Below are 24,124 nucleotides of genomic sequence, written 5' to 3'. Positions count from 1 at the left end.
CAATTTTTTTTAGAAGTAAGAATTGCATGAAATGTCTGATGAATTGCCTAATTTTAATGATAGTATATTAAATTCCGAGACAATTTCTAGCATCAGTCCTAAATCGAATAATGATAAATCTTATTACAATATTACAACAATTTGCAAAGAAGCAGTATCTTACATTGATAACCAAAATATGAATACACCTGATTATAAAGGAGTAGACATCATGAATATAAGTAAGATTGTTTCTACACAAGAGACAAATGTTAAATATAATCATCACAACATTGAAACACTCAATGAAACAGAGTTGCATGAAAAGTACAAGCAATTACAGGATGAATTAAATGAAGGAGATGGTAAAATAATTTAAAATTTGTTATCTATATGTATTATTTCTCTCATTTAAAATTATATATTAGGCAATGTTATCAACTGTTTATCTATGCTAAAATCACAAATCTTTTAGTTAATTTTTTTTTATTTGCCACATTTTCTACATCATGAAAATAATGACATACATATTATTTATTTTTTTAATATTAGAAAAATTTATCACCCTCACCTTTGTCAGTTATAACCAGATCCTATTTTACTAGCTATATATATTGAATACCCTTCCCTGGGCTACCCCACCTCCCCTCCCCCACACCTCAAAATTTTTAATGATACCATTTAATCATGAGCATGATCATTCCCCCCATGTTAGAGAGATCTGGTCTATGTTGAATTATATTATATTCGATTATTTCCTTTCATATTCTATATTTATATTTATTTACAGAAAATTCTGGAAACAAAAGTGTACATTCTACCAATTATGAAGATGTTATCCTTAAGAAGTTACTCCTTTTTTTACAAATAAACATAGCTTGAATAATTTAATTTTAATTTGAAAAAAGTTATCTTATATTAATAAAAATTTAATATCTTATTACAAGATTATGACAAATAAATTTATTTAGGCCGGCTCGGCCTCTAATTATTTTTACCCGGTCTAGCACACAAAAGATATTTTTTACAAGTTGTCCAGACTCAGCCCGTAATAAATTTTTAGGAAGGAAAATGGCATAAATTTGCCTAATTGTTAGCTTTAGAAACATTTTTAAAAATTTTGATCCGTCACTGTCACTATTTGTCCAACCTGGCCTGATAATCTTTTTGCGCATAAGCTGTGAAGCCCCTACCTCCATTTTGGAAAAGTGATTTTTTTTTTCGTGGTGTTTTATTTATTATCGCAATCTTTTTAAATTATTATTTATTAAAAATACATGTTTTTGATTAATAAAAAATGTCTAAAATATAATAAATTTTATCTTTTAATTTAATTATTTACATTGTGATCTGCTATTAAAAATACAAGAAATATTTTTGTAAATTCTTCCAAAAAATTTTAAGAAATGGATATAGAGTATTTAGCAGTCGATATGTATGGAAGAATTTGATTATTTAAATCAATACCATAACTTTTATATGGTAGGAACTATAAAAATGAGATATTTACAACATCTATTAGCAAAATCTCGAGGATTAAGTAATACTTTTATGGCTAAAATAGCCGTTTTTTTTAAATTGACTCAAAGGGAGCGATATTGCATCACTAGATACAATAGTTAATCTGGTATCATATTTTTTAAAATATATTTCTTTCTATAACATAAAATAAACACAGATCCTTAAGAAATATTTATTGGAGTGGTAGCAGCAAGGAAAAGGGGAGGGGGGTTTCTATATTAATCCAAAACATTCTTATATTAAAAAAAATCGTAATTTTTTTAACTTTAGAAACACTCTTTCATGAATTTCATTGTTCATATCCTTAATATCTTCTTCATTTGCTCAATATTCATCTCAGCATTTTATTACAGCAACCTTCGTCTTTTTGTCGGTTCAACTTTCCATTCCTTCTTCCAAAATTTTCTTTTCATCCCGATCTTCCGTTATTTTAATGAAGAATAGAATGGGAACTCAATCTTGGTTCCTGACTTAGTCTTACGTTTACTAGGAATCGCTCGGGTCCTGATTCATAAAAAATTTCTCAGACACCTTCTTTCATTTTAAACCTTGTCATAAGCTTTTCGGAATTGATCCTCTGATATGAATCTTATTGTCATTTCATTTTTCCACTTTTCATAATCTGATCACGTTCCCACACTATATCACATGACTTGCCATTTTTAATCCATCCCCATTACTGCAATCCCCCATTACCCCCCTTTTATTTAAAAATTAAAAAAAATTCCCGTTTTTTAAGATATTAAAAATTACAAAATTAATAAAATAGAAAAAAAAATTCCTTATATATATCCATGGAATAAAAATCCTCAAATAATATATTTAAAAATTTTGAGAAAATCAATTCCAGAGAATTCTATTCTGAGAATTATTATTGGGTATTTTTTTTCCAGTGAATTATTCTTACCCTATTAATTAGATTTTCAAACCAATTAGTACTCGACTGGAGCGGACAGCGTCTACTTGAGCGGGAGGGGGGGGGGGGGGTAGGAACATTATGCATCCAATTTTTTTAAAGGGAAATAGGCCCCTTTAAATAGGGTAAGATAAATTTATTAGGGGGGAGGGAGGGATGGGGGGTTATCTATTAAAAATTTAAATAAAGCAGAGCAAAATATATTGCTATAAAAATTAATACTTTTATTATATACCTATTTATAATAAATGATATATAATCATCGACCAATTCTATATGTTGCATAAATCATACATTATTTTCCAAATAAAACTTTCTGCTATCCTTTTATGTAATTTAAAAGGGTTAGACATTCTCAGCAAACTCATATTCATGCCAAACAATATATACTATAAAAATGCATTCATTGTAAATGAGGGAGTTTTTAATTGAATTCGTGATCTAAAAAATAACTTTTATATTCACAATATTTTGATAATTGGTAGTAGAGCTAAAATAATTAAAGTTATTCTTTTTAAAATTTATGAAGGGTGTACCATTATAATTAAAAATGAGAAATTAATAATGTAGAATTATCGCCGACGAAGGCGGCGGGAATTTTTTAGAGGGCATGTATAGGGAGAGGAGGGGGGTTTACATCCAGTGAAAATCCTGTAATTTAAATTTTGGGAGCGGAGGAAGATAAATCTGTATTGTAACGAATAAATATTTCTTCTATCAATAAATGTTTATGCAGTATATTTGTTTTTAAATGATAAATCATGAAGATATGGGATTACTTCAGTTTCTACTAATTGGAACTATGTAGACTCCATTTGTGGATGCATAAAAATTATGACTAGCAGGAGAAATAAATGTAACGTGTAATAGAACAATATAAATAAAGATTCAAATTGTAAGGTTTTTTAAATTTATAATATTATATTCATCTACTTCCACAATACTATCTTATTTTTTTTCAATGCCTGACATGATTTAAGAAATAGTAAACGAAATCACCAAATTCTACAACGTAAAGGTTTGAAAATGAAGAACTTATTCCCCTTTTCTATAGGATTTCATGTTTTCCGTTAACCAATACAACCAGGCATTCTACTTTATATTATGGGAGAATTGCTAGAGCGTTATCTTATGTAAATTTGTAAATATTTATTGCCCAACCCTGATCAATCATGGTAAAGATAGAATTACCAACTAGATATGATTAAAATATGTAGATGCGCAATTTATATATTATAAAGTTATCATAAAGTCTATACATAAAATAACTTTTTTAGCGATAACAGTATTCCTTCTCCGCAAAATGAGTTAAATTCTACGAATTCTGACGAATCCAAAGACGAATCTAAAAATTCTGAAGCAAGCCCACAAGAATATGGCGATCATAACATACAAGTATATATTTAATATGTTGTATTGTATAAAAATAATTAGTTTTTATTTTATAATATTAAAATATTTTCAATTAAAAACGTCTGCTTATTATCCTAGTAGTTAAAATTCGAAATAAATATTTTAGACAGATACTCTATAGCTATAATGCTTTTTAGTTTTATAAGACATATATTATATAAATTAAAAACAAATACATGATTAATTATAGATATCACCAACAAATGAAATAACTTGTCCGAATCCAAACTATGATAAAGAAAATGAAATAGAGCATATGTCTCCTGATAATAACCATTCACATTCTTCTAGCCAGTCTTTAAACGACCTGCAAAATCAAAATGACAGAGAACCTATAGATTCGCCATTAGATTATTTGGCATCTTCTAATATCGAAAATCCCAGCTCACTAAACCCGTATTCACCTGTTACGCCAAACGATATCGAAGCTGACATGCACATACCTAATATAATAGAAGGAGAAGAAGTTGTTGTTTCAGACAATAATAATAATATGAAAATCATTGAGCAAGTCACCAATAAACACGTGGCAGACATATTTGGAACATCCGATTCGGAAAATGAAACAGGAAGCTTTGAAGGATTCCGGGATTCGGAAATAGAGTTGGAGGAACAGGAAGGAGGTTTATATTATTTTTAAAAAAAAAGTCTTTTAATATCTATTTTTCTCTCTCGTATTTTATCTATTTTCAAGAATATGCTATATGTCTTACCCTGAATTCCTAGTTAGCGCGAATTCGCGGTGAAGTATACAAAAATGAATGTAAAATTATTATATTTATATCCTATGGCACACTTCGCCCGAATTCGCGCTTACTGTGAATTCAGGGTTAAGCGGGGCCTTATTTAACGCATTGTTAATTACAAAATCAATAAATATAGATCTTTAACGTTATGATGATATCGCTATAAATTTGAAAAACGTATGTAGCGATGCGATGATAAAAAATATGCCATGCGATTATAAAAATAATAGCGAATTCGATATTCTATCGGAAATGCTATGTATAATTATCTCTATTTTAGCATTATCTATTAAATTATTGTTATGAGGAATCAGCTGTGATTTTGAATATCGTTAAATAACGCAATACTTAAACATAACGCATTTACTATATATTCAGCATTTAGGCCTCGTTTATAGTAAACATGTTTTGCGGTATTTAGCGCTATCATAATAACAGTTGATCCTTCACAACGACAATCGCAACATGTTATACAAATTTTATCATAGCCTTTTCATCGTTTCTCTCCATATTTATCAGGGACCCAAACCGATATTTATAACGGTTCAGTTTGGTTACGGTTCAGTATGTAAAAATTATAATGGTTACGTTTTGATTACGAAATCTTATGAAAGGTTCATAAAGGTTCGGTTCGGTTCATCTAATTATTAAGGTTCATTACGGTTAGAAATTTTTTCTTTATTGATGCAACACCATATTCTAATTTATTTTTATTATAAGATGAAAAAAATATAAGATTCAAAATAACTCATTTTTAAATATATTATTTGAACGTATAAGTAATATATTTTCTAATATAAATGGATTCCTTTTTGTTCGTTGTGACGATAACACAAATGCCCCTAAAAAGCCCTTTCTAAGAAACTTGTGTTGCGGGCCAGTACTATAAGAGCAAGTTTATATATTTCTGGATATTCAAATTATTTTCATTTCTAAAATATAAAAATTGAACCGGTTTAAACCGGTTTGACCGTTTTTTATAAAGGTTATTTTTACTTCTTCAAAAAATAATTATATCGGTTCGGTTACGATTATGGTTCAGATATTTATAATGGTTTAGCGGTTCGTTACGGTTCACTCCGGGTCCCTGATATTTATACATTATACCTATTGGCTTGATTTTGTAAATAACGCGGCTTTATATACCGCACCGCTTGAACAAAACGCGTTTACTATAAATGAGACGTTAAAGTATAGTAAACGGGATTTTTTTTAAATAAACGACCCTTTACAAGATAAAAGGTAATAAAATATGTTTATAACCCTGTATCAAAAGATTTTTTAAAATCCTTTAAGTATCAACTTGTTTATATTTTTCTATGAATTTTTAAAGTACACTAAAATAAATAAATAGAAGCATCTCTCTTTGAAGGAAAGAAAAGAAAACTTAAACATAAGAGGTCTGGTAGGGAATCCGAGGATTCTGACGACGCGCATGACCGACTCAAAACACATCGAAAACACGATCATCCATCTACTGGTCTTCTTTTAAAAATAGATTAGTTATTTTTTTTTTAAATAAAAGTTATTTGTTAATATTAAATTTAAACTCTTAAATTTATTAATCATATATCAGATCAAGATGATACTCATGCCGCCATTTTACCCGTACTCACGGATGACGAAGAGGAAGGAGAAGGGAATCAACGCGCAAAGTATGAAAACGAGAAACAGTTTAAGATTTTTCGATTTAAAAAAAAATCTTATTTTTTGAACATTTTTAAAGTTAATGTTAAATATAAGTAATTTTATTAATGGATTTTTTATTGTAGAAGACTTAAGGCTAGAAACGTTATATTATATTATATTTATTTAATATTAAATTGATGTTTGAAACGTTATATACATTGATTTTTATTTTATATTAAATTGATGTTAATTTTGTATATATACCAAGATGAAAATGATTACTTTTTGACATTTTGTTTTTTTGATCTTAGTTAAAAACAAAATCATCATTCTTCCTTAATTATTCAATACAATCACACACAATTTATTCTATTCTTTTATTCGATATTCTTTTTCATTATTTAATAATGGTTTTCTTATTCTCTTCCCACTCAATTATATGATTTATTAAAAGAGGGGGACAAGGTGGCCATGATGAAGAAAATAATTTGGGCGTTTTGAGCGATTTCGACCGTATGATGGAACTCAAAAAAATCGAAGCTCGCAAATGGAGGGAAAATCGGAAAAGATTCAATTATTACAGTGGAGGACCTTCTTCTTCCAAGAACAAGGATGGGACTGGAGATTTCGTTAACGATAGCGACGATCTAGCCCACGCGTTGATCGATAAGATGAAAATGGCTTGGGAGGTATGTATGAGTGACTCGTATTTTATAAAAATCATAAGCTATTAGTACATCAGCTGTGAATGAGCAGTAAGTTTATACTCCTTGAGGAAATTGAATATCTAATTTTTTTTTATATAAAATTAAAAGTTTTGAAATTTTTTTGTATTGTGATGAATATTATATTTTTGCATATATTTTTATTACCCTTTTTAAAATAATTTCAGATATGTATACTATAACTCGATGATTGTACTATAATATAAAAAAAAAATTTATTTTTAAGTGTGCTAGATGCCATTGTAGTTCGACAATTTTGAACTATTACCTCATTCATAGATAGCTTGTATTCGCTGCGAATTATTTAAAATATCCTCTATTTTTGCATTCTCCGCCGCGAATTCACGCTAATTGTGCACGCAGCGTTAAAATACTATATGTTCTAGGCTCCCTTGTTGAAAGAGCATGCGTTTGTTTTTAAAATGCAATTGACATAAATTTATTTATTATAAATGCTTTAACTTATTTCAATTAATTTTGGCTCATCATTCTATCTACTCTCCGACTCTGCGATTTATAATCATAAGTTTTTTAGTATAACATTTATGCAACGTTGACTATATAAAGGTAGAAAAAATTGTCATTTTTCTAATAAATTTTTGTATATTATTTTAATATGATTTTTGTTTATATTCTTAGTAAAACAAAAATTATATTTTTTATTTATATCATAGAAAAAATCAGAAAATTCGTAATTTTATTGATATTCTGAAAATAATTTTTTATTTCGTATAAAGGTCACGTTGAATATATAAAATTATTTGCAAATTATTATGAATTTTTTTTAAAATAATTTTATTTTAATCATATTTTTCAAATATTATTACAATATTTAGATGGATATTTATTTGCGCTATATATTTCAATGTAAATAATAACAGCCTAACGGCTTTGAATCTTGGATTAGACATTCTATTCACATCGATATTTTTTTTAAACATCTTAAAACCTTTTATCGCATTTGAAACACCCGTGATTTTTAGAATCGATTCTAAGAAAAAATAGATTTGAAAATTCTCCCCTAGAAACATCTAAAGTTATGACAAAAATGGAAAGGGGCTATATTTGAAAAGGCAAAGGTGGATTATATTTAAGGTTCGATGGGATGATATGCAAATCTCTTAGCGTGGTAAGATTCTCTGAAAACTCTTTTCAAAAATATAAATTTCTCAACCTAATCTCATATAATACCCATATGGGGTGGCGTTGATCTGTGCCATAACATATTGTCAACATATAGAATTAATATATGAGATAAAAAAAATGGTGATGGCTTATTTTTAAAAATTTTATTGATGTTGCAATGGTAAATTGGAGGTTACGGATTCGAATTAATCCTGATAATAAAAAAAAACTTACATTTCAGCGGAAGAGTAAGTATACTTTTAAAAACATCCCTAGTAAACGAGTACAAGTAGAGGTTCTCCTAGTCGATTTTCCCTACTAAATGAAAAAAACTGAAATCCATTATGTATTTAACTCACAATTAATGCTAACAAAGGAAGTTGGTGGGTGTTTATTTGGAAGATATATATATATATTTACGTATTGATAATATTGTATCGAATAAATGTAAAATATATCATTAAAATTTGAAATTCTGTCAAGTATTTCAATTTTTTCCAAAAATATAATATTATTTTGTTTTTTATAAGTCATGATGGTCAATGTTGCAGATCTGCAAAAATAAATTAAATTGAAAAAAAAATCAAGAATTTATATCGGCTAGAAAAGTCTGACCATTAATGAGTTTTAAAAAAAATTAAATTTTTATAGGAAGATAGAATGCTTAATAATAGGAAACAGCCGGCTTTCAAGAAACTAAGACTGTTACCCGTCATAACAGCTCATCTGAGGAGGTATATATATATATAAATTATTCTTTATTCTTGAAATTCAAACCAAAGATTATAAGGGAAAATTTGTGAATAATTCGAATGCACTATTAATCCAATAAATAGATTGTTTATTTTATAATGGCAGATAGGGGTTTCTTACATTATAAAACCCTCTACGATGGGGGAATGACACGCAGATAATATATAACGTCAGATTTTTTTTTTTTTAATGTCTTAAAAATAAGATATTTAATAACGTCACTCATTATCTTTTTATGCAAAAAAAATCATCATTTTTGGAATGGCAGTTGGGGCTCAGAAGGTTATTGATTTGAATTGACGTCCAAATAAGCTAGGATACGGTTCTCTGTCTAGGATTAATTCTTTTCTAAAATAAACTTTGGATCATAGGCTTAACCAAGATTTTTCTATAGAGGGTGGGGTGGGGGGGGGGTCTATAATCTTATTGGAGGTCTTTTGGTCAACTTATTATAGGCCTTTGACTATATTTTATTTTTAAAATAATTTTTAGTTTTCACTTATTTTTTTTATAAGAAGGCTTTTTTTCTTAGAATTTTGAATTATAGCCGTTAATTTAAAGTTATTAACTTTTATAATTTATTCTTCATTATAAGATATGGTGTCTGCATTTATGGGAGAGGCGGGTGCGGGGTATGTAGGGGCAAAATTTTATTTGCTAATCATTTATTTCGATTGTGCCCCCCCCCCACCCTGGTTACGCCCCTGTCATAGATCAGTTAGGTTCGAAAAGTGGGTAGGGTAAAAGGTTACTGAGCTAGGGGGATTTTTTTATTTGTTAAATAATGGAAGTCTCAAGATATTCAAAAGAAAATCTCTCTAGGGTGGCAATGCAAAATATTACATTTTTTAAAAATTCTTACGGGGGCTTTTTTGCATCCTTAAACTAATTCCCAGTAGACCCTCCTAACTATATATCTTAAATCTCTTAAATGATTGTACTTTCTTTAAATTACTTCTTTTTTTTCGATTGCCATCTACTCATGATTTGCGTAATTATTTTTCTTTACCGCTTATTTTATTTTACATTGTTTTTTTTTCTAAAAATTTTTACTAATAAAATTGCGGAATAGTTGCTTGTAGGCTTTTCTCATTTTAATTTTTTTCACTCAAACATAGGCAAATTCATATATATATTTTTTAAAAAAATAAATATTATAACTCGATTTTAGGGTTGATTTACAAGCAGCTTTCTTGGAGGCAGGAATCCTTTCAGCATTTTCGGTATTTTTAAAAAAGTTCAATTTATTTTTTTAAACAAAATTAAAATGAAATGTTAAATATTTTATGCAAGAATTTAAAAATACCAACATTATTTTATTTTTTGGGGTTCTTATTGTGAAGTTCACTTTTAGTAGTCTTAATTTTTTTAGCCCGATCCGAATTTTTTTTTAAAAGTCTGGTCTTCTCCGATCTATAAGGAATTTTCTTTTTATTTATCCCGTAAAGCCCGACCATAAAAAAAATAATTTGTCCTTTCGGCCCAACCCGAATTTATTAAAATGTACAAATTATTTAATTTTTTTTTCAATATCGTTTTACATTTTTACACTGAACATAATCTAGTTTTTGATCATTTTCTACAAACATATATAAAAAAAAAATATTGCCGCCTTGTTATCTTGCAAAAAAAAATTAAAATATATCTATTTTATTTCAAAATTTAACGCCAACCCAGTTGGTGGATTTTTTAAAAAAATTATCAGGACCGACTCAACCCGAACCGATTTTTTTTAAAAAAATATAGGCGGGTATGGCCGAGTCTACTTTTATAGATCTATAATACTTATATTTTAATTTATTTATTATATGAGACATCTTGTTGTATATTCAGAGTTAGTTTGAAAATTTTTTTTAATAATTATATTAAATTAAAATATATATTTAAAAATTTAAGCGTGTTACACTGTTAAATAATAGACTGTCAAATTCGGGATTTAAGTATCTAATTTTATATATTCTCGAAACGGTTTCCCAAAAATTATAATTAGAATTTTTAAGAAACGGAACTAAAAATATACAATGTTGCAACTAAGGTTGATTTTTTTTATAAAATTGAAAAAAGATTTTGTTTATTTAATTTTTTTTGATTTAAATCAAATTTTATAATAAGTATAATTAGGATTTTTATATCACCTTAGTTTATTATATAAAAAAAAACTATTTTTTGAATTAACATAAAATAATTTATAAAAATAAATTTGGCAATTAATCAAATATAGGGATACAAAAACTAATAATTTTGAAAGCAAAAAAAAGAAATTTGATAATCATGATTTTTATTAAAAAATTTTTTATTTTTATCTTGATTTTAATAAATTTGATTTAATCATGCCCACTATAGCTTCAACTTTCAGTCCGGTATTCATTAAAAATTTCAAGCTTACTACAAATACAATTTATAGCCTAGTTTATTTTAGTAATCAATTTGAATTGCCAATGCAAAAAATTATTTTTTTTATGAAGCTTTAAATATTGCTTGTTGTATTAAACAACTAAATAAGAAAAATCAAACCTTTGCGAGAATATAAGAAAGCTTATTTATTTTATACATATAAAAGGACTGGCTGCAACCTCTCCCGGACAAAAGCTTACCACATTTACAAATACGGGAAGAAATTTTGAAAGTCTTGCTTGAAGTAAAAAAAAATCATCTTAAATATAGATATGAATACATTCCAATCTCTACAAAATTTAGATAAGGTTTAGTCAATAAAATACAGGTGTTTCATTTTCTAAATTTAGGACAAAGTATAGAAATGCACGAATACCAATCACATTATTAATCTTTCTTTCCCCTACAAAAATTAAACATTATGGCCGTGACCAGTTTGTCCTATTTTTGAAACTTATTTTTGTTTAGACCAGTCTATTAAAATTTTGAACTGATGCCCTATTCTGTTTAGAAAAAGCTATATAGACGGTTAAACAGATTTTTGTTTAGGAATGAGACGAGGCAGAACACGGCCTAAATATGTTTTTTTACAAGTATCCATTTTATCTGTATATCATACACACCATTGAATTTTTTTTTTAAACTACTCTTACTTGCATTTGTTATTAATTATCACCGAATATCAAAATAATCTGAAAAAATCTCAACTTTCATAATCTATTAGATTATTTATTTTTTGTTATTTAAGTTACCACCTGTAGATGTGAGCGCCCTAAAAGCTAGTTTTATCGGAAAGTCCGTCATGTACCTTTTTAAGCACCCCAAAGAAACCAAACAAAACAAAGATAGAGCCGGAAAACTGATTAGTAAAATTTATTTAAAACTCTAGGCTCCAAACTTGATTACATATTTAAAAATTTTTTATAACTACTATATTTACCCAAACATCAATCGAATAGAATGAGGTATGGTTGTACCGATACTACTTTTTGGAGACTAATATTTTATTAATATCAGCTGCATTGATTACAAATTCAATATCATTAAATCCGATTTTGTTCTTTATACATATTTTGAAATCAAATCTAAAAATAAATTAGTTTTTTTAGAGCAGTTTTAATAATTTACCTTTTTACTTCATTTATAAAAGATATGACTATTCATAACTTTAATAAATATTTAAAAATTAAATATCAATGCTGAAATTTTTTTTTTGTTAAGACGCCATATTATCGGATCGAATTTAAAAAGTTGAATTCCGATATTAAAAAAAATGGTATAAGTAAAAATTAAGAGTAAAAAAGCTTTAACTACTTATTTTATCATAGAATTTGAGAAAAAATTAGGAATAAAAATAAAAAATTAATTCGAAATTTGAACGTAAATCTATAAACATCTGATTAAAATTTGCTAATTGTTTTAAAATTGGTTAATTTATTTATTCCCAAAAGACGAATGGTCCCGTTATATTTTCAACATTCCGACCGATTACAAGGCCCTTTCGAAGGAAGAGAGGGAAGAAAGGGATTATTACCTGATGAACCATTTTCACCAAAAGACCAGTAAAAATGCTGAATCGTCCGAAAATTTTAACAAATCAAAACAAAAAGAATCTATCGAATCCGAATCTAAAACAAACACTTCCACCGCAAGCACCAGATTTGGGCGAGCGAGAATTCCGCAGCCGTCCGCGAAAGATTACGTTATTAGACCAAAATCGCGGATCAATATCATGGAAATCAATCAAGTTTTAACCTCTCCAAATTAGAAATATGTTCTGAATTATTAAAATTATATATTTTTTTAAAAAAAAACTTTATCTTTAATTTTTATACATAGAAAAGACCCATACTCTCAGCTAAAAATAGCAGGATGGAAAAGCTCAAGAAAATAATGTCAGCCAGAAAATTGGGTTCTAGCAACAAAAACAGGAGATCGCTCGATATTAGTATCGTAGGAAAGAAAATGCCTTTTTGATTAAATAGATTGTTTTAGTAAGAAAAATTTGCAAAATTAAAAATGGTTGGAACTAATTGTTTAAAACCGCAAGAGATATCTCGCTCCACAAATTTATCTATTCGATTATTTTTATAAAATTATTACAATAATATCTTTATATAATAATTAATTATATTCTATATATTTTTTTAAAATAAATAGTAGATATATATTATTGAATGATTTAAATATAAAATAATATAGTTATTTTAAAAAAAATGTACTATGGTTTCTATTGTTAGTTATTTTTTTTATTTATTAATAAGTAGTAAGTATTGGTTGGGATAAAAAAAATGAAGGGTTTATTAAAATTACATTTGATTTTTAGATTTTAAAATAGCCAGAAGAAAATAAAGCAATGAATTAGCTGACTATTTTATGTCAAAACTTTATCAAAAATATTTTTGATTGATTCGTCCTCAAATGTCGTATAAGAATACAAATATTCAATAAAATTATGATTAGTCTAAAACAGCACTTGATTTAGCGGGATTCTTTGTGTTAGGAACCGAAAAATGAAATTTAAATAAATAATAACTTAGTATGTACAATAAATGCATTTTTATGTCGTAATTTAAAAAATAATACAATTTTTGTTTGTTTTGTAAAGTTTTATTTTTATTGCGACGATAAAAAAATTGTGACCAAAATATAATTGTTTCCCATTATTGATTGTATCGTTTGAAAAAAGAAGGTTTTAATGTGGATTTTTAAATGGACGAATTTAAGAAATATATTGTTAAAATCAAATTACCTTTTTTACCATTTAAAAATAGGGGTGGGGAAGGGGGGAGAAAGTTGAAATAATATTCTTCGTATTTGAAGAGAAATTAAATCAAATATTTATATAGCGATTTTAAAAATGGCTTTAAATAAATCCTCGGTAGGCATGTTATCTGGAAGCTTTGTGAGAAATTCCGCTGCTTGCATGAAATCCATGTTTATTAAAATATCTTCGTTCAATTTTAATATACCTTAAAATAAATTTAAAAAATTTTTTTTTTGAAATAAGATTAATTCATTTAATTTGATAGAATAGATATTAGAAGATATTGACGACTGATTTTACTAGCCTGCCCTTTATTTATTAAACAATTACGATGTACGATATTTAATTTATTTAAAAATGATTAAAATATATATATTAATTGGATTTTATTTTAAAAATTAGGTTTTAGCAAGATCAAAACATAATAATTTTAAAAAATGACAAAAAAGATAACATTAACCATTAACCTAGGGCCGTTCTGAATAGGAAGGTCTCTCCGTCCCTCAGAAAGAGGTCCCAAATTTTGCATGTAACGTCTAATTGTAGAGATTTGCTGTAGATGGTATATATCCTATCATATAAAAAGTTTGCAAAATATAAACATAAAAATTTAACTCAAATTTAAAATGGTGAAGAAAAAATAACAAAAAGGGCAGGAAATTAAGTGAAAAATAGATTTTGTTGTAATCGCCAATATAGATAATAAGCAGCGAAAATGAATAATAAAAAATATCTCTTGTTTTAAGTGTAAGTTATAGTAGTGGGTAGGGAGGGCTTAAAAATGATCTTTGTGGGATGGGTTTAGTTATGGATCAAAACCCACAAAGTATTATTAACCTAGACTTTAACGTAGGTTAAATGGGTAATATCCTAACTTACAAATTTATCTAAGAAAACCACTTGTAAAATTCATTGAATACATGAGAAATGGAATACGAATCCCTCATATATAAAATTATTGAAATTTTACTTTATTTAAAAATATCAAATATTTTTATTTTCCATTTAAGAGTATCACCACGGATGGCCATACCGTTTAATTAATATTCAATGATATTCATTTTCTCTTTTTATAAATGTGACCGTCAACACAACGTACAACACTTACATAGCGACATGGGTTGAATAATACGATTTGGGCCAATTCATACAGGATAGAATTTTTGTTTTATTGGAAATCTTAGAAACATTTATAATCCATCATATTCTTGCCCTTCAGAGGATTTATCCGAATTACTTTTATATTTAAATATTCACCCTTAAAATTTTTAATATGTTCCCATGTCGTTAATATAATTTATATCTATTATCTTCCCTTCGTTCAAAAGAAATTTAAACCTAGAATCAAGATATAAGGCAACACAAAGTAATTAATCCATTAGCATTTTTAGCCTTATTTTACAAGGTCCATTGACCTATAGTCACCTGGAAAAATTCTCTCATTTTGGAACATTAAACTTGCTTCCTTTAACAGCTTTAATGAGGCCACCATTTTTCTACAGTTTTCCAATCTTCATCGGAGATAAAAATTTCAGGGTGTACCATTAAGTAAGAATTTAGAAAATATAAAGAACTTTGTTGTGATATAACATGTTCAATTTATATTTAAAATGTTTATATTTTTACTGTTCTAAGGCGATATTCTCTTATTATAATATGTTCAATTTATATTAAAAATATTTATATTTCTACTATTCTGTGGCGATATTTTATTATATATAAACATACAATTTACTCTTATTAATAAGAAAAACAAAATGACTTATATAGATCAATAATGATAACATTTAGATTTTGACTTATTTCACTTGTAACGTTATTTTAAATTAATAAAACAAATAGTAGATTATTTTATTAACACCAGGGTTTAATCACTATACCTGAGTTAATTACCTATCAAACATATTTAATTATAGTCTAATCGAACTCAAGCCAATCCCTACAAACATAAAGATGGATTATTTTTAATTACAGAAATAAATAATAAATTTATATATAATTTCTGGAACGTTCTGGGACCGTTAGGGGAAGGTTTCCTGAATATACGTTCCGGTTCTGTTCCATAAATTTACTCAAAGTTCCGTTCCATGTCCCTGAATAATAATAAAATCAGCTCTTTCGTAATTAATACATCTGTTAAAAGAAATTATTTAATCAAAATAGGAGTACATATAAAAAAGATGTAAATGCAACACCTAACTTTATAAAATATATAAAAGTAAGAGATTAAATGGGAGTGGGAGCCATGAAATTTAATTAAAATAACTTTTTTTGTATAATTTTTAAGGGAAAAAAACTAACCAATCTGTCAGGTACAAATCTGGCGTGAAATTCAGATGCGCAAAATGATCGTGCAATTCCGGTAAATTAACTTCCAAAAATTCCGAGTATAAATCAAAATACTTTTTCATCTAAGTTATATCAAATAATTATATATACTTATATATATATATATACCTAAAAAGAAATCAGTTTTTAATAGTTGTTTTATATAAAGTATATTGATTATAAGATATCCTAATATAAAAAGCAGGGATTCGAACCGAACCCGAACCCGGAGAAGTGAACCCGGGTTTTTAGAAAAAAACTCTGAACCCGAACCGAACCTGAACCCCATTTATAAAATTTTCAAAACCCCGAACCGAACCCAAGAATTTTATTTGAACCCGGGTTCAATCGGGTTCAGTGTATTATTTAAAATCATATATTAATATATGTAAATACAAATATTATATTTTCAAATTTCCAATTAAATGAAGTCTTAATAAATTTTAAACAACTTAATTCATTTATGCCATTTTTAAATTTATTCTCGATTCCTATTGGAGTGTTAAAAAATTTTAAACAATTGAATTAATTTAAGCCATTTATTTTTAAATTTTTATCTTATTATTCTTAAAGATTATTAATTAGAAGAAAATGGTTAACAAATCAAAGTAAAAATTATTATATTGTTAATTTAAAAAATTCTAAACATCTAACTTAAAAATTGTTAAATGTAGGGCAGTTTTTGTGAACTTATTAAAATGATTTTAAAATTTATATATGCTAATCATTTATTTTTGGTTCAGTTTAATTTTTACAAGATATTAATGAAGTGCATATTATAAATGAAATTAAATTTATAAATATCTCTTTTTTAATTCTGAAATCATTGCTATTTAAAAAAATTGTTCTCTTTTTATAGATTTAAGATTAAAGATAAAGTCATATTTGATAAGCATTTTACCCTTAATACAATAGAAAAAAAATCAATATGTTCATATTGCAAAGTAAAAATGTCTGGTAATCACTTGTCAAATTTAGAAAGACACCTGGAAAGAAATCACAACAATGAATATTTAAATTATTTAAATGAAAAAACCAAATATCAGGAATTGTTATTGGCAAAAAAACCTAAAATTAATATAGAAACCTTTTTTCCAAAAAAGCATATAAGTATAAATATATCATCTAATGATTTGATGAGTTCTATACTAGAACTTGTTACTGTAAATGGCCGGCCTTTATCAATTATTGAAGATTCGGGATTTCAAAGAATTATAAATCCACTCCTATCTGGGCTCAATTTAGTTATAAACAAAGAAAATTTATCCAGAACTATTAATAAAACAGCCCAATCAATTAGAGACAAAATATCGAGAGAGGTAGAAGGAAAATTAATAAGTTTAAAAGTTGATGCAGTTCAACGACTAGATAGGTCAATTCTTGGTGTAAATATTCAATTAATATCAAAGTCCATTATAAATTTGAGGACTCTTGGAATTGTAGAGCTGAAAGAGAGATGTACAGGAGAATATATAAAAGAGAATATATTAAAAACTTTACTAAAATTTAAAATTAATATTCAACAAATATACACAATTACTTCTGATAATGGTTGTAATTTTTTAAGAGCTATAAAGCTCCTGCAACCTGAAACTGATTATGATATAAGGAGTGAATCAGCAGATGAGGAAAATATGGATGTAAATGTATATAAATATGATATTGATGATATACAAAATACTTTTTTATCAACTATTTATCCTATCCGATTTATAGTGTACGGTGTGCAGCTCTCACACTTCAGCTGGCACTTCAAGATGCTATAAAATTATCACCTATTGTGGAAACCATTGCAAAAGCTAGGAGCCTAAATTGAAAATTAAGACATCCCACTTACCAAAAGTTATTAAAAAATATGAAACTCCCTAAGCCTGTGTTAGATTGCCACAGATGGCATTCAACCCATGATATGTTAGAAAGGCTGATTTTACTAAAACCCAATATCGAAGATTTTTTTACAGAGCAATCTGATTTGATTTTAAAACCGCTAAAAATCGCAACCAAACAATTCCAATCTGAACAGTTAACACTGACAGATTTTTATGCAGCATGGTTAAGATGCTGCATCGAACTGGAAAAAAATCCAAACCATTTTGCTCAATTACTATATTCTTGTCTTAAGAACAGAGAAGAAAGGTTTATAAAGAACGAAATTCTCTTAGCTGCCATATACCTGGACCCAAGATACAAGGTTAATTAAAAGCTTAGTAAATTAATTATTTTAGATTTATATTAAAATTGTTATTTTATGAAATATTTAAATATAAACAATATAAATCCTTAAATATTACAGGTATTACTTAGTGATGATGATAAGATTTGTGCGAAAAAACATCTTGTCAATTTATGGAGACTAATTAAAAGCTTAACAACGCCGATTTTATCTGATGATATTAGTTCCGATGAAGTTATTGAACAAGAAGATGATTTAGAGAAATTGATACAACTTAAAGAAAGGCAAGAGAAAATACTTAAAAGAGGGCCAACGATTGCTGAGAAAAGTATTGGAACAATAATTACTGGATTTAGCGATTATAAAAGATTAGATAAGAAGGAAAATATTTTGCATTTTTGGGAGTCTGCTAAGCTGGAACACCCTGAATTATATATTTTATCTAAAATCTTATTTGCTGTTCCTGCAACCCAAGTTAATTTTTCATATTTTCACATATAAATACATTTAACATAGGTTAGCGTTGAAAGATCTTTTTCACATTTGAAATTCATTCTTTCACCACATAGATCGAGGATGAGTGAACAACTCTTGGAAGATATTATGCTAATACGTCTAAATAAAATTTTTAAAATTGATACATGACTATATGCTTTGTATTTTTAACTATATTTGCCTATAAATAAAATAAAAAATTTATTTTTTATATCAAATTTATGCCTAGTTTTTTATTATGATTTAAATATAGAATTTTTTTTATCAACTCAAAAATTCTTGAACCCGAACCGAACCCGAACCAAACCCGGGTTCAAAAATATTTCCCTAAACCGAACCCGAACCGAACCCACCTTTTTTTTTATACCCCGAACCGAACCCGGGCAAAAATTTTGTCGGGTTCGCATCCCTGATAAAAAGGATCATAAAATAAAGTTGAATATATAAATACATCGTTTTGGTCGAGTTTGTAGAAGGTTTGGAAGCATGGCTAAATCCAAGATATTACAAAAACAAGTAAATGCTTTCTCAACTTCCATATTTAGTAGTAGAATAGCGCCAATAAATGACATACCTTGAACCTATATATCAAGATTACAATTAAAATGTCAATATAATTATTTTGTTTAGTTTATAACATCTTAATAACAATTTAAAAAAAGGATTTTACAGAATTTAAATACATTAGAAAGAACACATGTCTGATTATTCTATATTAAAAGCAATTAAAATTTAATGATGTAAGAGATAAAAAGAAAAATCTTACCATTCAGATAATTCGTAAATTTAAACCCTCTTTTTAAAGGAATATTATTTTGACTCCTTTCCAACATTCTTAATTAATACTATATTGTTCTCCCGTTTTCAATTCTTAAAAAAAAGACTTATAAAAATTTATTAACATATCCAATCTCGGGATTGTAAACGCTATAAGCCACTAAGAGGTCCTTGAGAGTTTGATGGTAAGGTCCACCTTCCTGAAAAATACAGAGATGAGGGAAGGTTCGGCTAACATCTAAGCTTATATTATTGTAGCACTTTTGATGTTCGGTGGCCGGATCGAAACGGGATAGGCAAGAATTTATTGTGTCTTTTTTTAATTTAAAAAGATGACAACAATAATTTATGTTGGAAATATATACATGTCTTGAAATAATTTTTATTCTATTTTTCTTTCTTTCTTACTTTTCGAGTAGTTATACATGTCAATCAAATTGTTGATATTTTTATTTATGCAAGTAATCTTTTTGTGTGAAAAAGATTTGATATTTATTCGTGATTTATTTATTTTTAGTTTTTTATATATAAAATTGGTTATTTGGAAATTAATACCATTTTGAGCCCGATTCTCGATGGTTTTTTTTTGTAGCGAGATATTTTATTATAGACCCATATAATACATTTTGATTAAAAAAAATTATTTCGAGTATTTATATCAAAAGATATTAAATAATTCCGATTGTCATCAATGGGCAAAATAAATGCAAGTTCATTTAAAATATGGGTTTTGAATTGGGGGCAGAGTTGCTAAAGTAAGTGTGCTACTGTAGCGTGCTATCTTGTTTGAAAGCGATAGCTAATAGCACGCTACTTTTTAAAAATATAATAAATATAACTATAAATATGAAAATTTATATATAATTTCACAATTAATTATAATTTTTATGAATTATTATTTAATTTTGAAATTTAAATTTATATTTTCAATTTGTATTATAAATCTAAATCAGGTGTAAATTATTTATAATATCATTACAAATGAATATTAAAAACGATGCGAGTCAGACAATGATGATATTAATGAAATAGAAGGAACCCTATAAGAATATGTTTTTGAAAACAATAATACAAATTTTTCATTTCAAAAATTTGAAAAATATTTTCAAATTAATGTAAAAACAAAAGGTCGCTATAAATTTATTTGTTTATAAAAAAAATATATCCTCAAATAAATCTAATAGCTATAATCTCAAAAAACACCTAAAGGTAATTTTCCTTTTTAAATTCTAATAGTATTTATTTTATAAGAATGTTCATGCCAACAGTTTTAAAGAGATAGAAAAATATCTTAATAATTTTAGTATAGGGGAGACTACATCCAAAAAGACAAATTCAATTCAAAAATTGACTAATAATATTGTGTATGCAATATTACTTAGAAACTGGCTGATATAGTTAGTCATTTTATAATTGATACAGTTCAGCCAATGTCCTTGGTTGATAATCAATCATTTACCATGATGATTAAAACACTATCCCCTCTAGTACAACAATTTCATGTCGCCAGACACTAAAGATAACTTTAAAGTGATGAAAGATGCTCTAATAGCAGAGTTGTCAGAGACATCCTGTATCCACGGCAGATAATTGAACACATAACAGAAGATAAGAATTATTTATATTTATAAATTGATCTGATGTTCTTAGAGCTTATTTGGGAAAGGCCATTGGCTAGACCCTGAAGCTTTAAAACGCAGATCTGTAGTATTAACCCTCAAAATGATAATAGGAGGCCAGACATACGATGTACTTGCAAATAAAATTTTTGATATCCAAAGTCTTAAGATTCATAATAAAGTTTGTAAAATGGTTACTGATAATGGTTCAAATTTCCTCAAAGTGTTCAGGTATATTATAAATTAATTAATATTTATTTTAAGCTATTATTTTTTGGGTAGTAAATTAATAAGAATGTGAGTCATTATTTAATTTATAAAATATTTAGCAGTAATAAAATTAAATAAAGTTAATTTGTTAACTAAATTTTTCAGTATTTATAAGGATGAAATATTCACTCAACAACGCTAAGGGAAAGGAGTAGCTGAAAGTGGCAGGACAACAAAGCCGTTATTACTCTATCTAACTTTATAGCCTACAACAAAAGTTAAAAGATAGTCTATTTCGGCTAAGGTTTTTATAAATGTAGAAGTGCCAGTAATAACCAAAAACTATAATGAGGGAATGGGTGGAGTAGATCTTCACGACATCCTAGTGGAGTTATATCAGACAGATATTAAATGAAAACGATACTATATGTGAATGGTCTTCCATCTATTGGATTCTTGTGTAGTGAATACGTGCCTCCTTTATAGACGCCATATGAAAGCATTAAATAATATTAAAATTATGACCTTGCTGGTATTTAAATCGCAAATAGCAAAAGGGTTTATGCTAGCGGAAAAGGATAATACTAAGAAGACCGGAAGTCCTTTTAGCATAGTTGCAAAAAAAAGAAAAGCTGTAAATATTGCACCAATATCGGATATAAGATATAACCAAGTAGGTCATTTCCCATTGTCCCGTAACATTGTGTAGAAGCATATTCTAGAGTTATTTGCAATAAATGTAATACTTATTTATGTTTAATTTGCCATTACATACGAGATAATATATTTTTTATATGAACTTGCATTTTGCCCATCGATGACAGGAATCATTGAATATCTTTTGATATAAATACTCGAAATAATTAATTGCGTTGTCTATAATAAATATCAGAGCACTCAGAAGTACCATTTGCGCGGTCCGGTCCGGATTTTACATTTTAAAAATTTTTATGGCGCAGTTTTCAAATGGAATTAATATAAAGGAGTGTGAGATAGAAATTTATTTATCAAAGATGGAATTCATTTTTAAAATCGCCAAAATAGAAGACAAAAAGTTATTTTTATTAACAAATATTGGACTTGAGGTTTATTCAAAATTATTTACGTTGTGTTTGCCAAAGACATTAAAAGAAATATCATATGATGATATAATTATACTATTAAAAAATTATTATGCGAAGAAAACGAATTTTATGCTGGAGAGATATTATTTTTTTAAAACGGAACAAGAGGAGAAAAAATTACAGAATATAAAAATAAATTAAAGATAAAAGCAAAGACGTGTGAATTCAAAGAGATGTATAATACAGTATTACGGGATAAATTAGTGTCGGGAATCACTAATGAAAAAATATTGATGAAATTAATCAACACGCCGGACTTGACATAAGAAAAGGCTGTACAAATCGCTACTTCAATGGAGACAACAGAAATGATTTCATATGAAAAATTATCTGTAGGAAAGGAGATAAATAAAATATCAACAGTAACAAGGGAACAGTATAATAAGTATAAACCAGTTTCAAAAATTATTTGTTATTGTTGTGTATTAGAAAATCACATAAAACCGCAGTGCCCTAATCTAAATACCATCAGTCATAATTGTGGGATAAAAGGACATTTACAGAAAGTATGCAGAAGGAAGCATGTTAAGTAAGAATATATTCGAACGATAGATATTCCAGAAAAGGAGCGAGAAAAAATTGAGGATTGGAATTCTTCAGAGGAATCACTAGCAAGATTTGAGGTGAAATTATGATAGAGAAAAATTTATATTAACTTTTTAATTGACACAGGATCAGCAGTCTCCATTTTAAATATAAAAGATGTTGACCGTTTAAAAAGACCAGTAACAAAAACGGATACCATTTTAACACCTTATAATAATGTATTAATCGAGATTCAAGGTAAATGTATATTACCCATTAATTATACGAATAAAATTATATATCATGAATTTATAATTGTAAACAATGGTATTAATTTGATAGGTAGAAATTTAATAAACCAATTAAAGTTAATAAAAATAAATAAATGTAATACAGTTAATGAGGTTTGGGAGGATAAAATTGAACATAAATTTTCATCATTATTTACTAAGAAGTTAGGTTTACTGAAAGAGTTTAAAGCAAAGCTATCGGTAAAATCCAACCCCAACTTTCAATGTCTTAAAAGCAGACCGATTCCATTTGCGTGGAAGGAAAAACTAGAAACGGAATTGCAACGACTGGAATCCATGGGAGTTATAGAAAGGCTAAAATACTCGAATATCGCTTCTCCGATTGTGCCGATATTGAAAAAAGATGGATCCTTACGAATCTGTGGCGATTTCCGACAAACGGTTAATGCTAATATTTTGATTGATAAGTATCCTTTACCCAGAATTAATGAATTATTAACCACACTAGGTAATGGATCCAAATATACAGTATTAGATTTATCCGAAGCATATTTTCAAAAGGCAAAAAAGCTGATCAACACACCGAGTGGATTGTATCGCTTCAAACGACTTCCGTTAGGGGTAGCCTCAGCGCCAGCCATTTTCCAACAAGCA

The 24,124-nt window shown here is 27.4% G+C and overlaps 2 protein-coding genes across 3 annotated transcripts in view; one reads left to right on the top strand and one right to left on the bottom strand.

The window, feature by feature from the left end:
• On the top strand, positions 1–13,542 carry LOC135927291 (IWS1-like protein). Of its 2 annotated transcripts, XM_065463255.1 has the most exons (14): positions 1–344; positions 770–827; positions 3,694–3,811; positions 4,020–4,452; positions 5,930–6,055; positions 6,152–6,230; positions 6,659–6,893; positions 8,706–8,788; positions 9,979–10,030; positions 11,368–11,445; positions 11,950–12,067; positions 12,653–12,948; positions 13,041–13,195; positions 13,528–13,542. In XM_065463255.1, the coding sequence occupies exons 1-13, from the start codon at positions 32–34 to the stop codon at positions 13,176–13,178; spliced, it is 2,127 nt and encodes a 708-aa protein (XP_065319327.1). In that variant the 5' UTR covers positions 1–31; the 3' UTR covers positions 13,179–13,195; positions 13,528–13,542. The 2 variants fall into 2 exon arrangements, with proteins under 2 accessions (XP_065319327.1, XP_065319326.1); XM_065463254.1 differs by lacking the exon at positions 13,528–13,542 and having other exon boundaries at positions 13,041–13,292.
• Positions 13,471–24,124, bottom strand: part of LOC135927290 (TBC1 domain family member 1-like) — a 24,089-nt gene continuing 13,435 nt past the window's right edge. The window contains 6 exon segments of the mRNA XM_065463253.1: positions 13,471–14,173; positions 14,436–14,539; positions 16,270–16,379; positions 19,416–19,454; positions 19,456–19,545; positions 19,867–20,054. Coding sequence (XP_065319325.1) covers positions 14,043–14,173; positions 14,436–14,539; positions 16,270–16,379; positions 19,416–19,454; positions 19,456–19,545; positions 19,867–20,054 — 662 coding nt within the window. The 3' untranslated portion in view covers positions 13,471–14,042.

The sequence above is a fragment of the Gordionus sp. m RMFG-2023 genome, chromosome 3, assembly GCF_954871325.1.
Source record: "Gordionus sp. m RMFG-2023 chromosome 3, tfGorSpeb1-WG-v2, whole genome shotgun sequence".
Classification (NCBI taxonomy): Eukaryota; Metazoa; Nematomorpha; class Gordioida; order Chordodea; family Parachordodidae; genus Gordionus; species Gordionus sp. m RMFG-2023.
This window is presented reverse-complemented; position numbering and strand designations above follow the sequence as displayed.

Coding starts and splice junctions, on each gene's coding strand:
- LOC135927291 (XM_065463255.1), top strand. CDS start 32: ATGTCTGATGAATTGCCTAATTTTAATGATAGTATATTAAATTCCGAG. Junction 345..769: donor TGAATTAAATGAAGGAGATG/GTAAAATAATTT, acceptor ATTTATTTACAG/AAAATTCTGGAAACAAAAGT. Junction 6,056..6,151: donor ACACGATCATCCATCTACTG/GTCTTCTTTTAA, acceptor ATCATATATCAG/ATCAAGATGATACTCATGCC.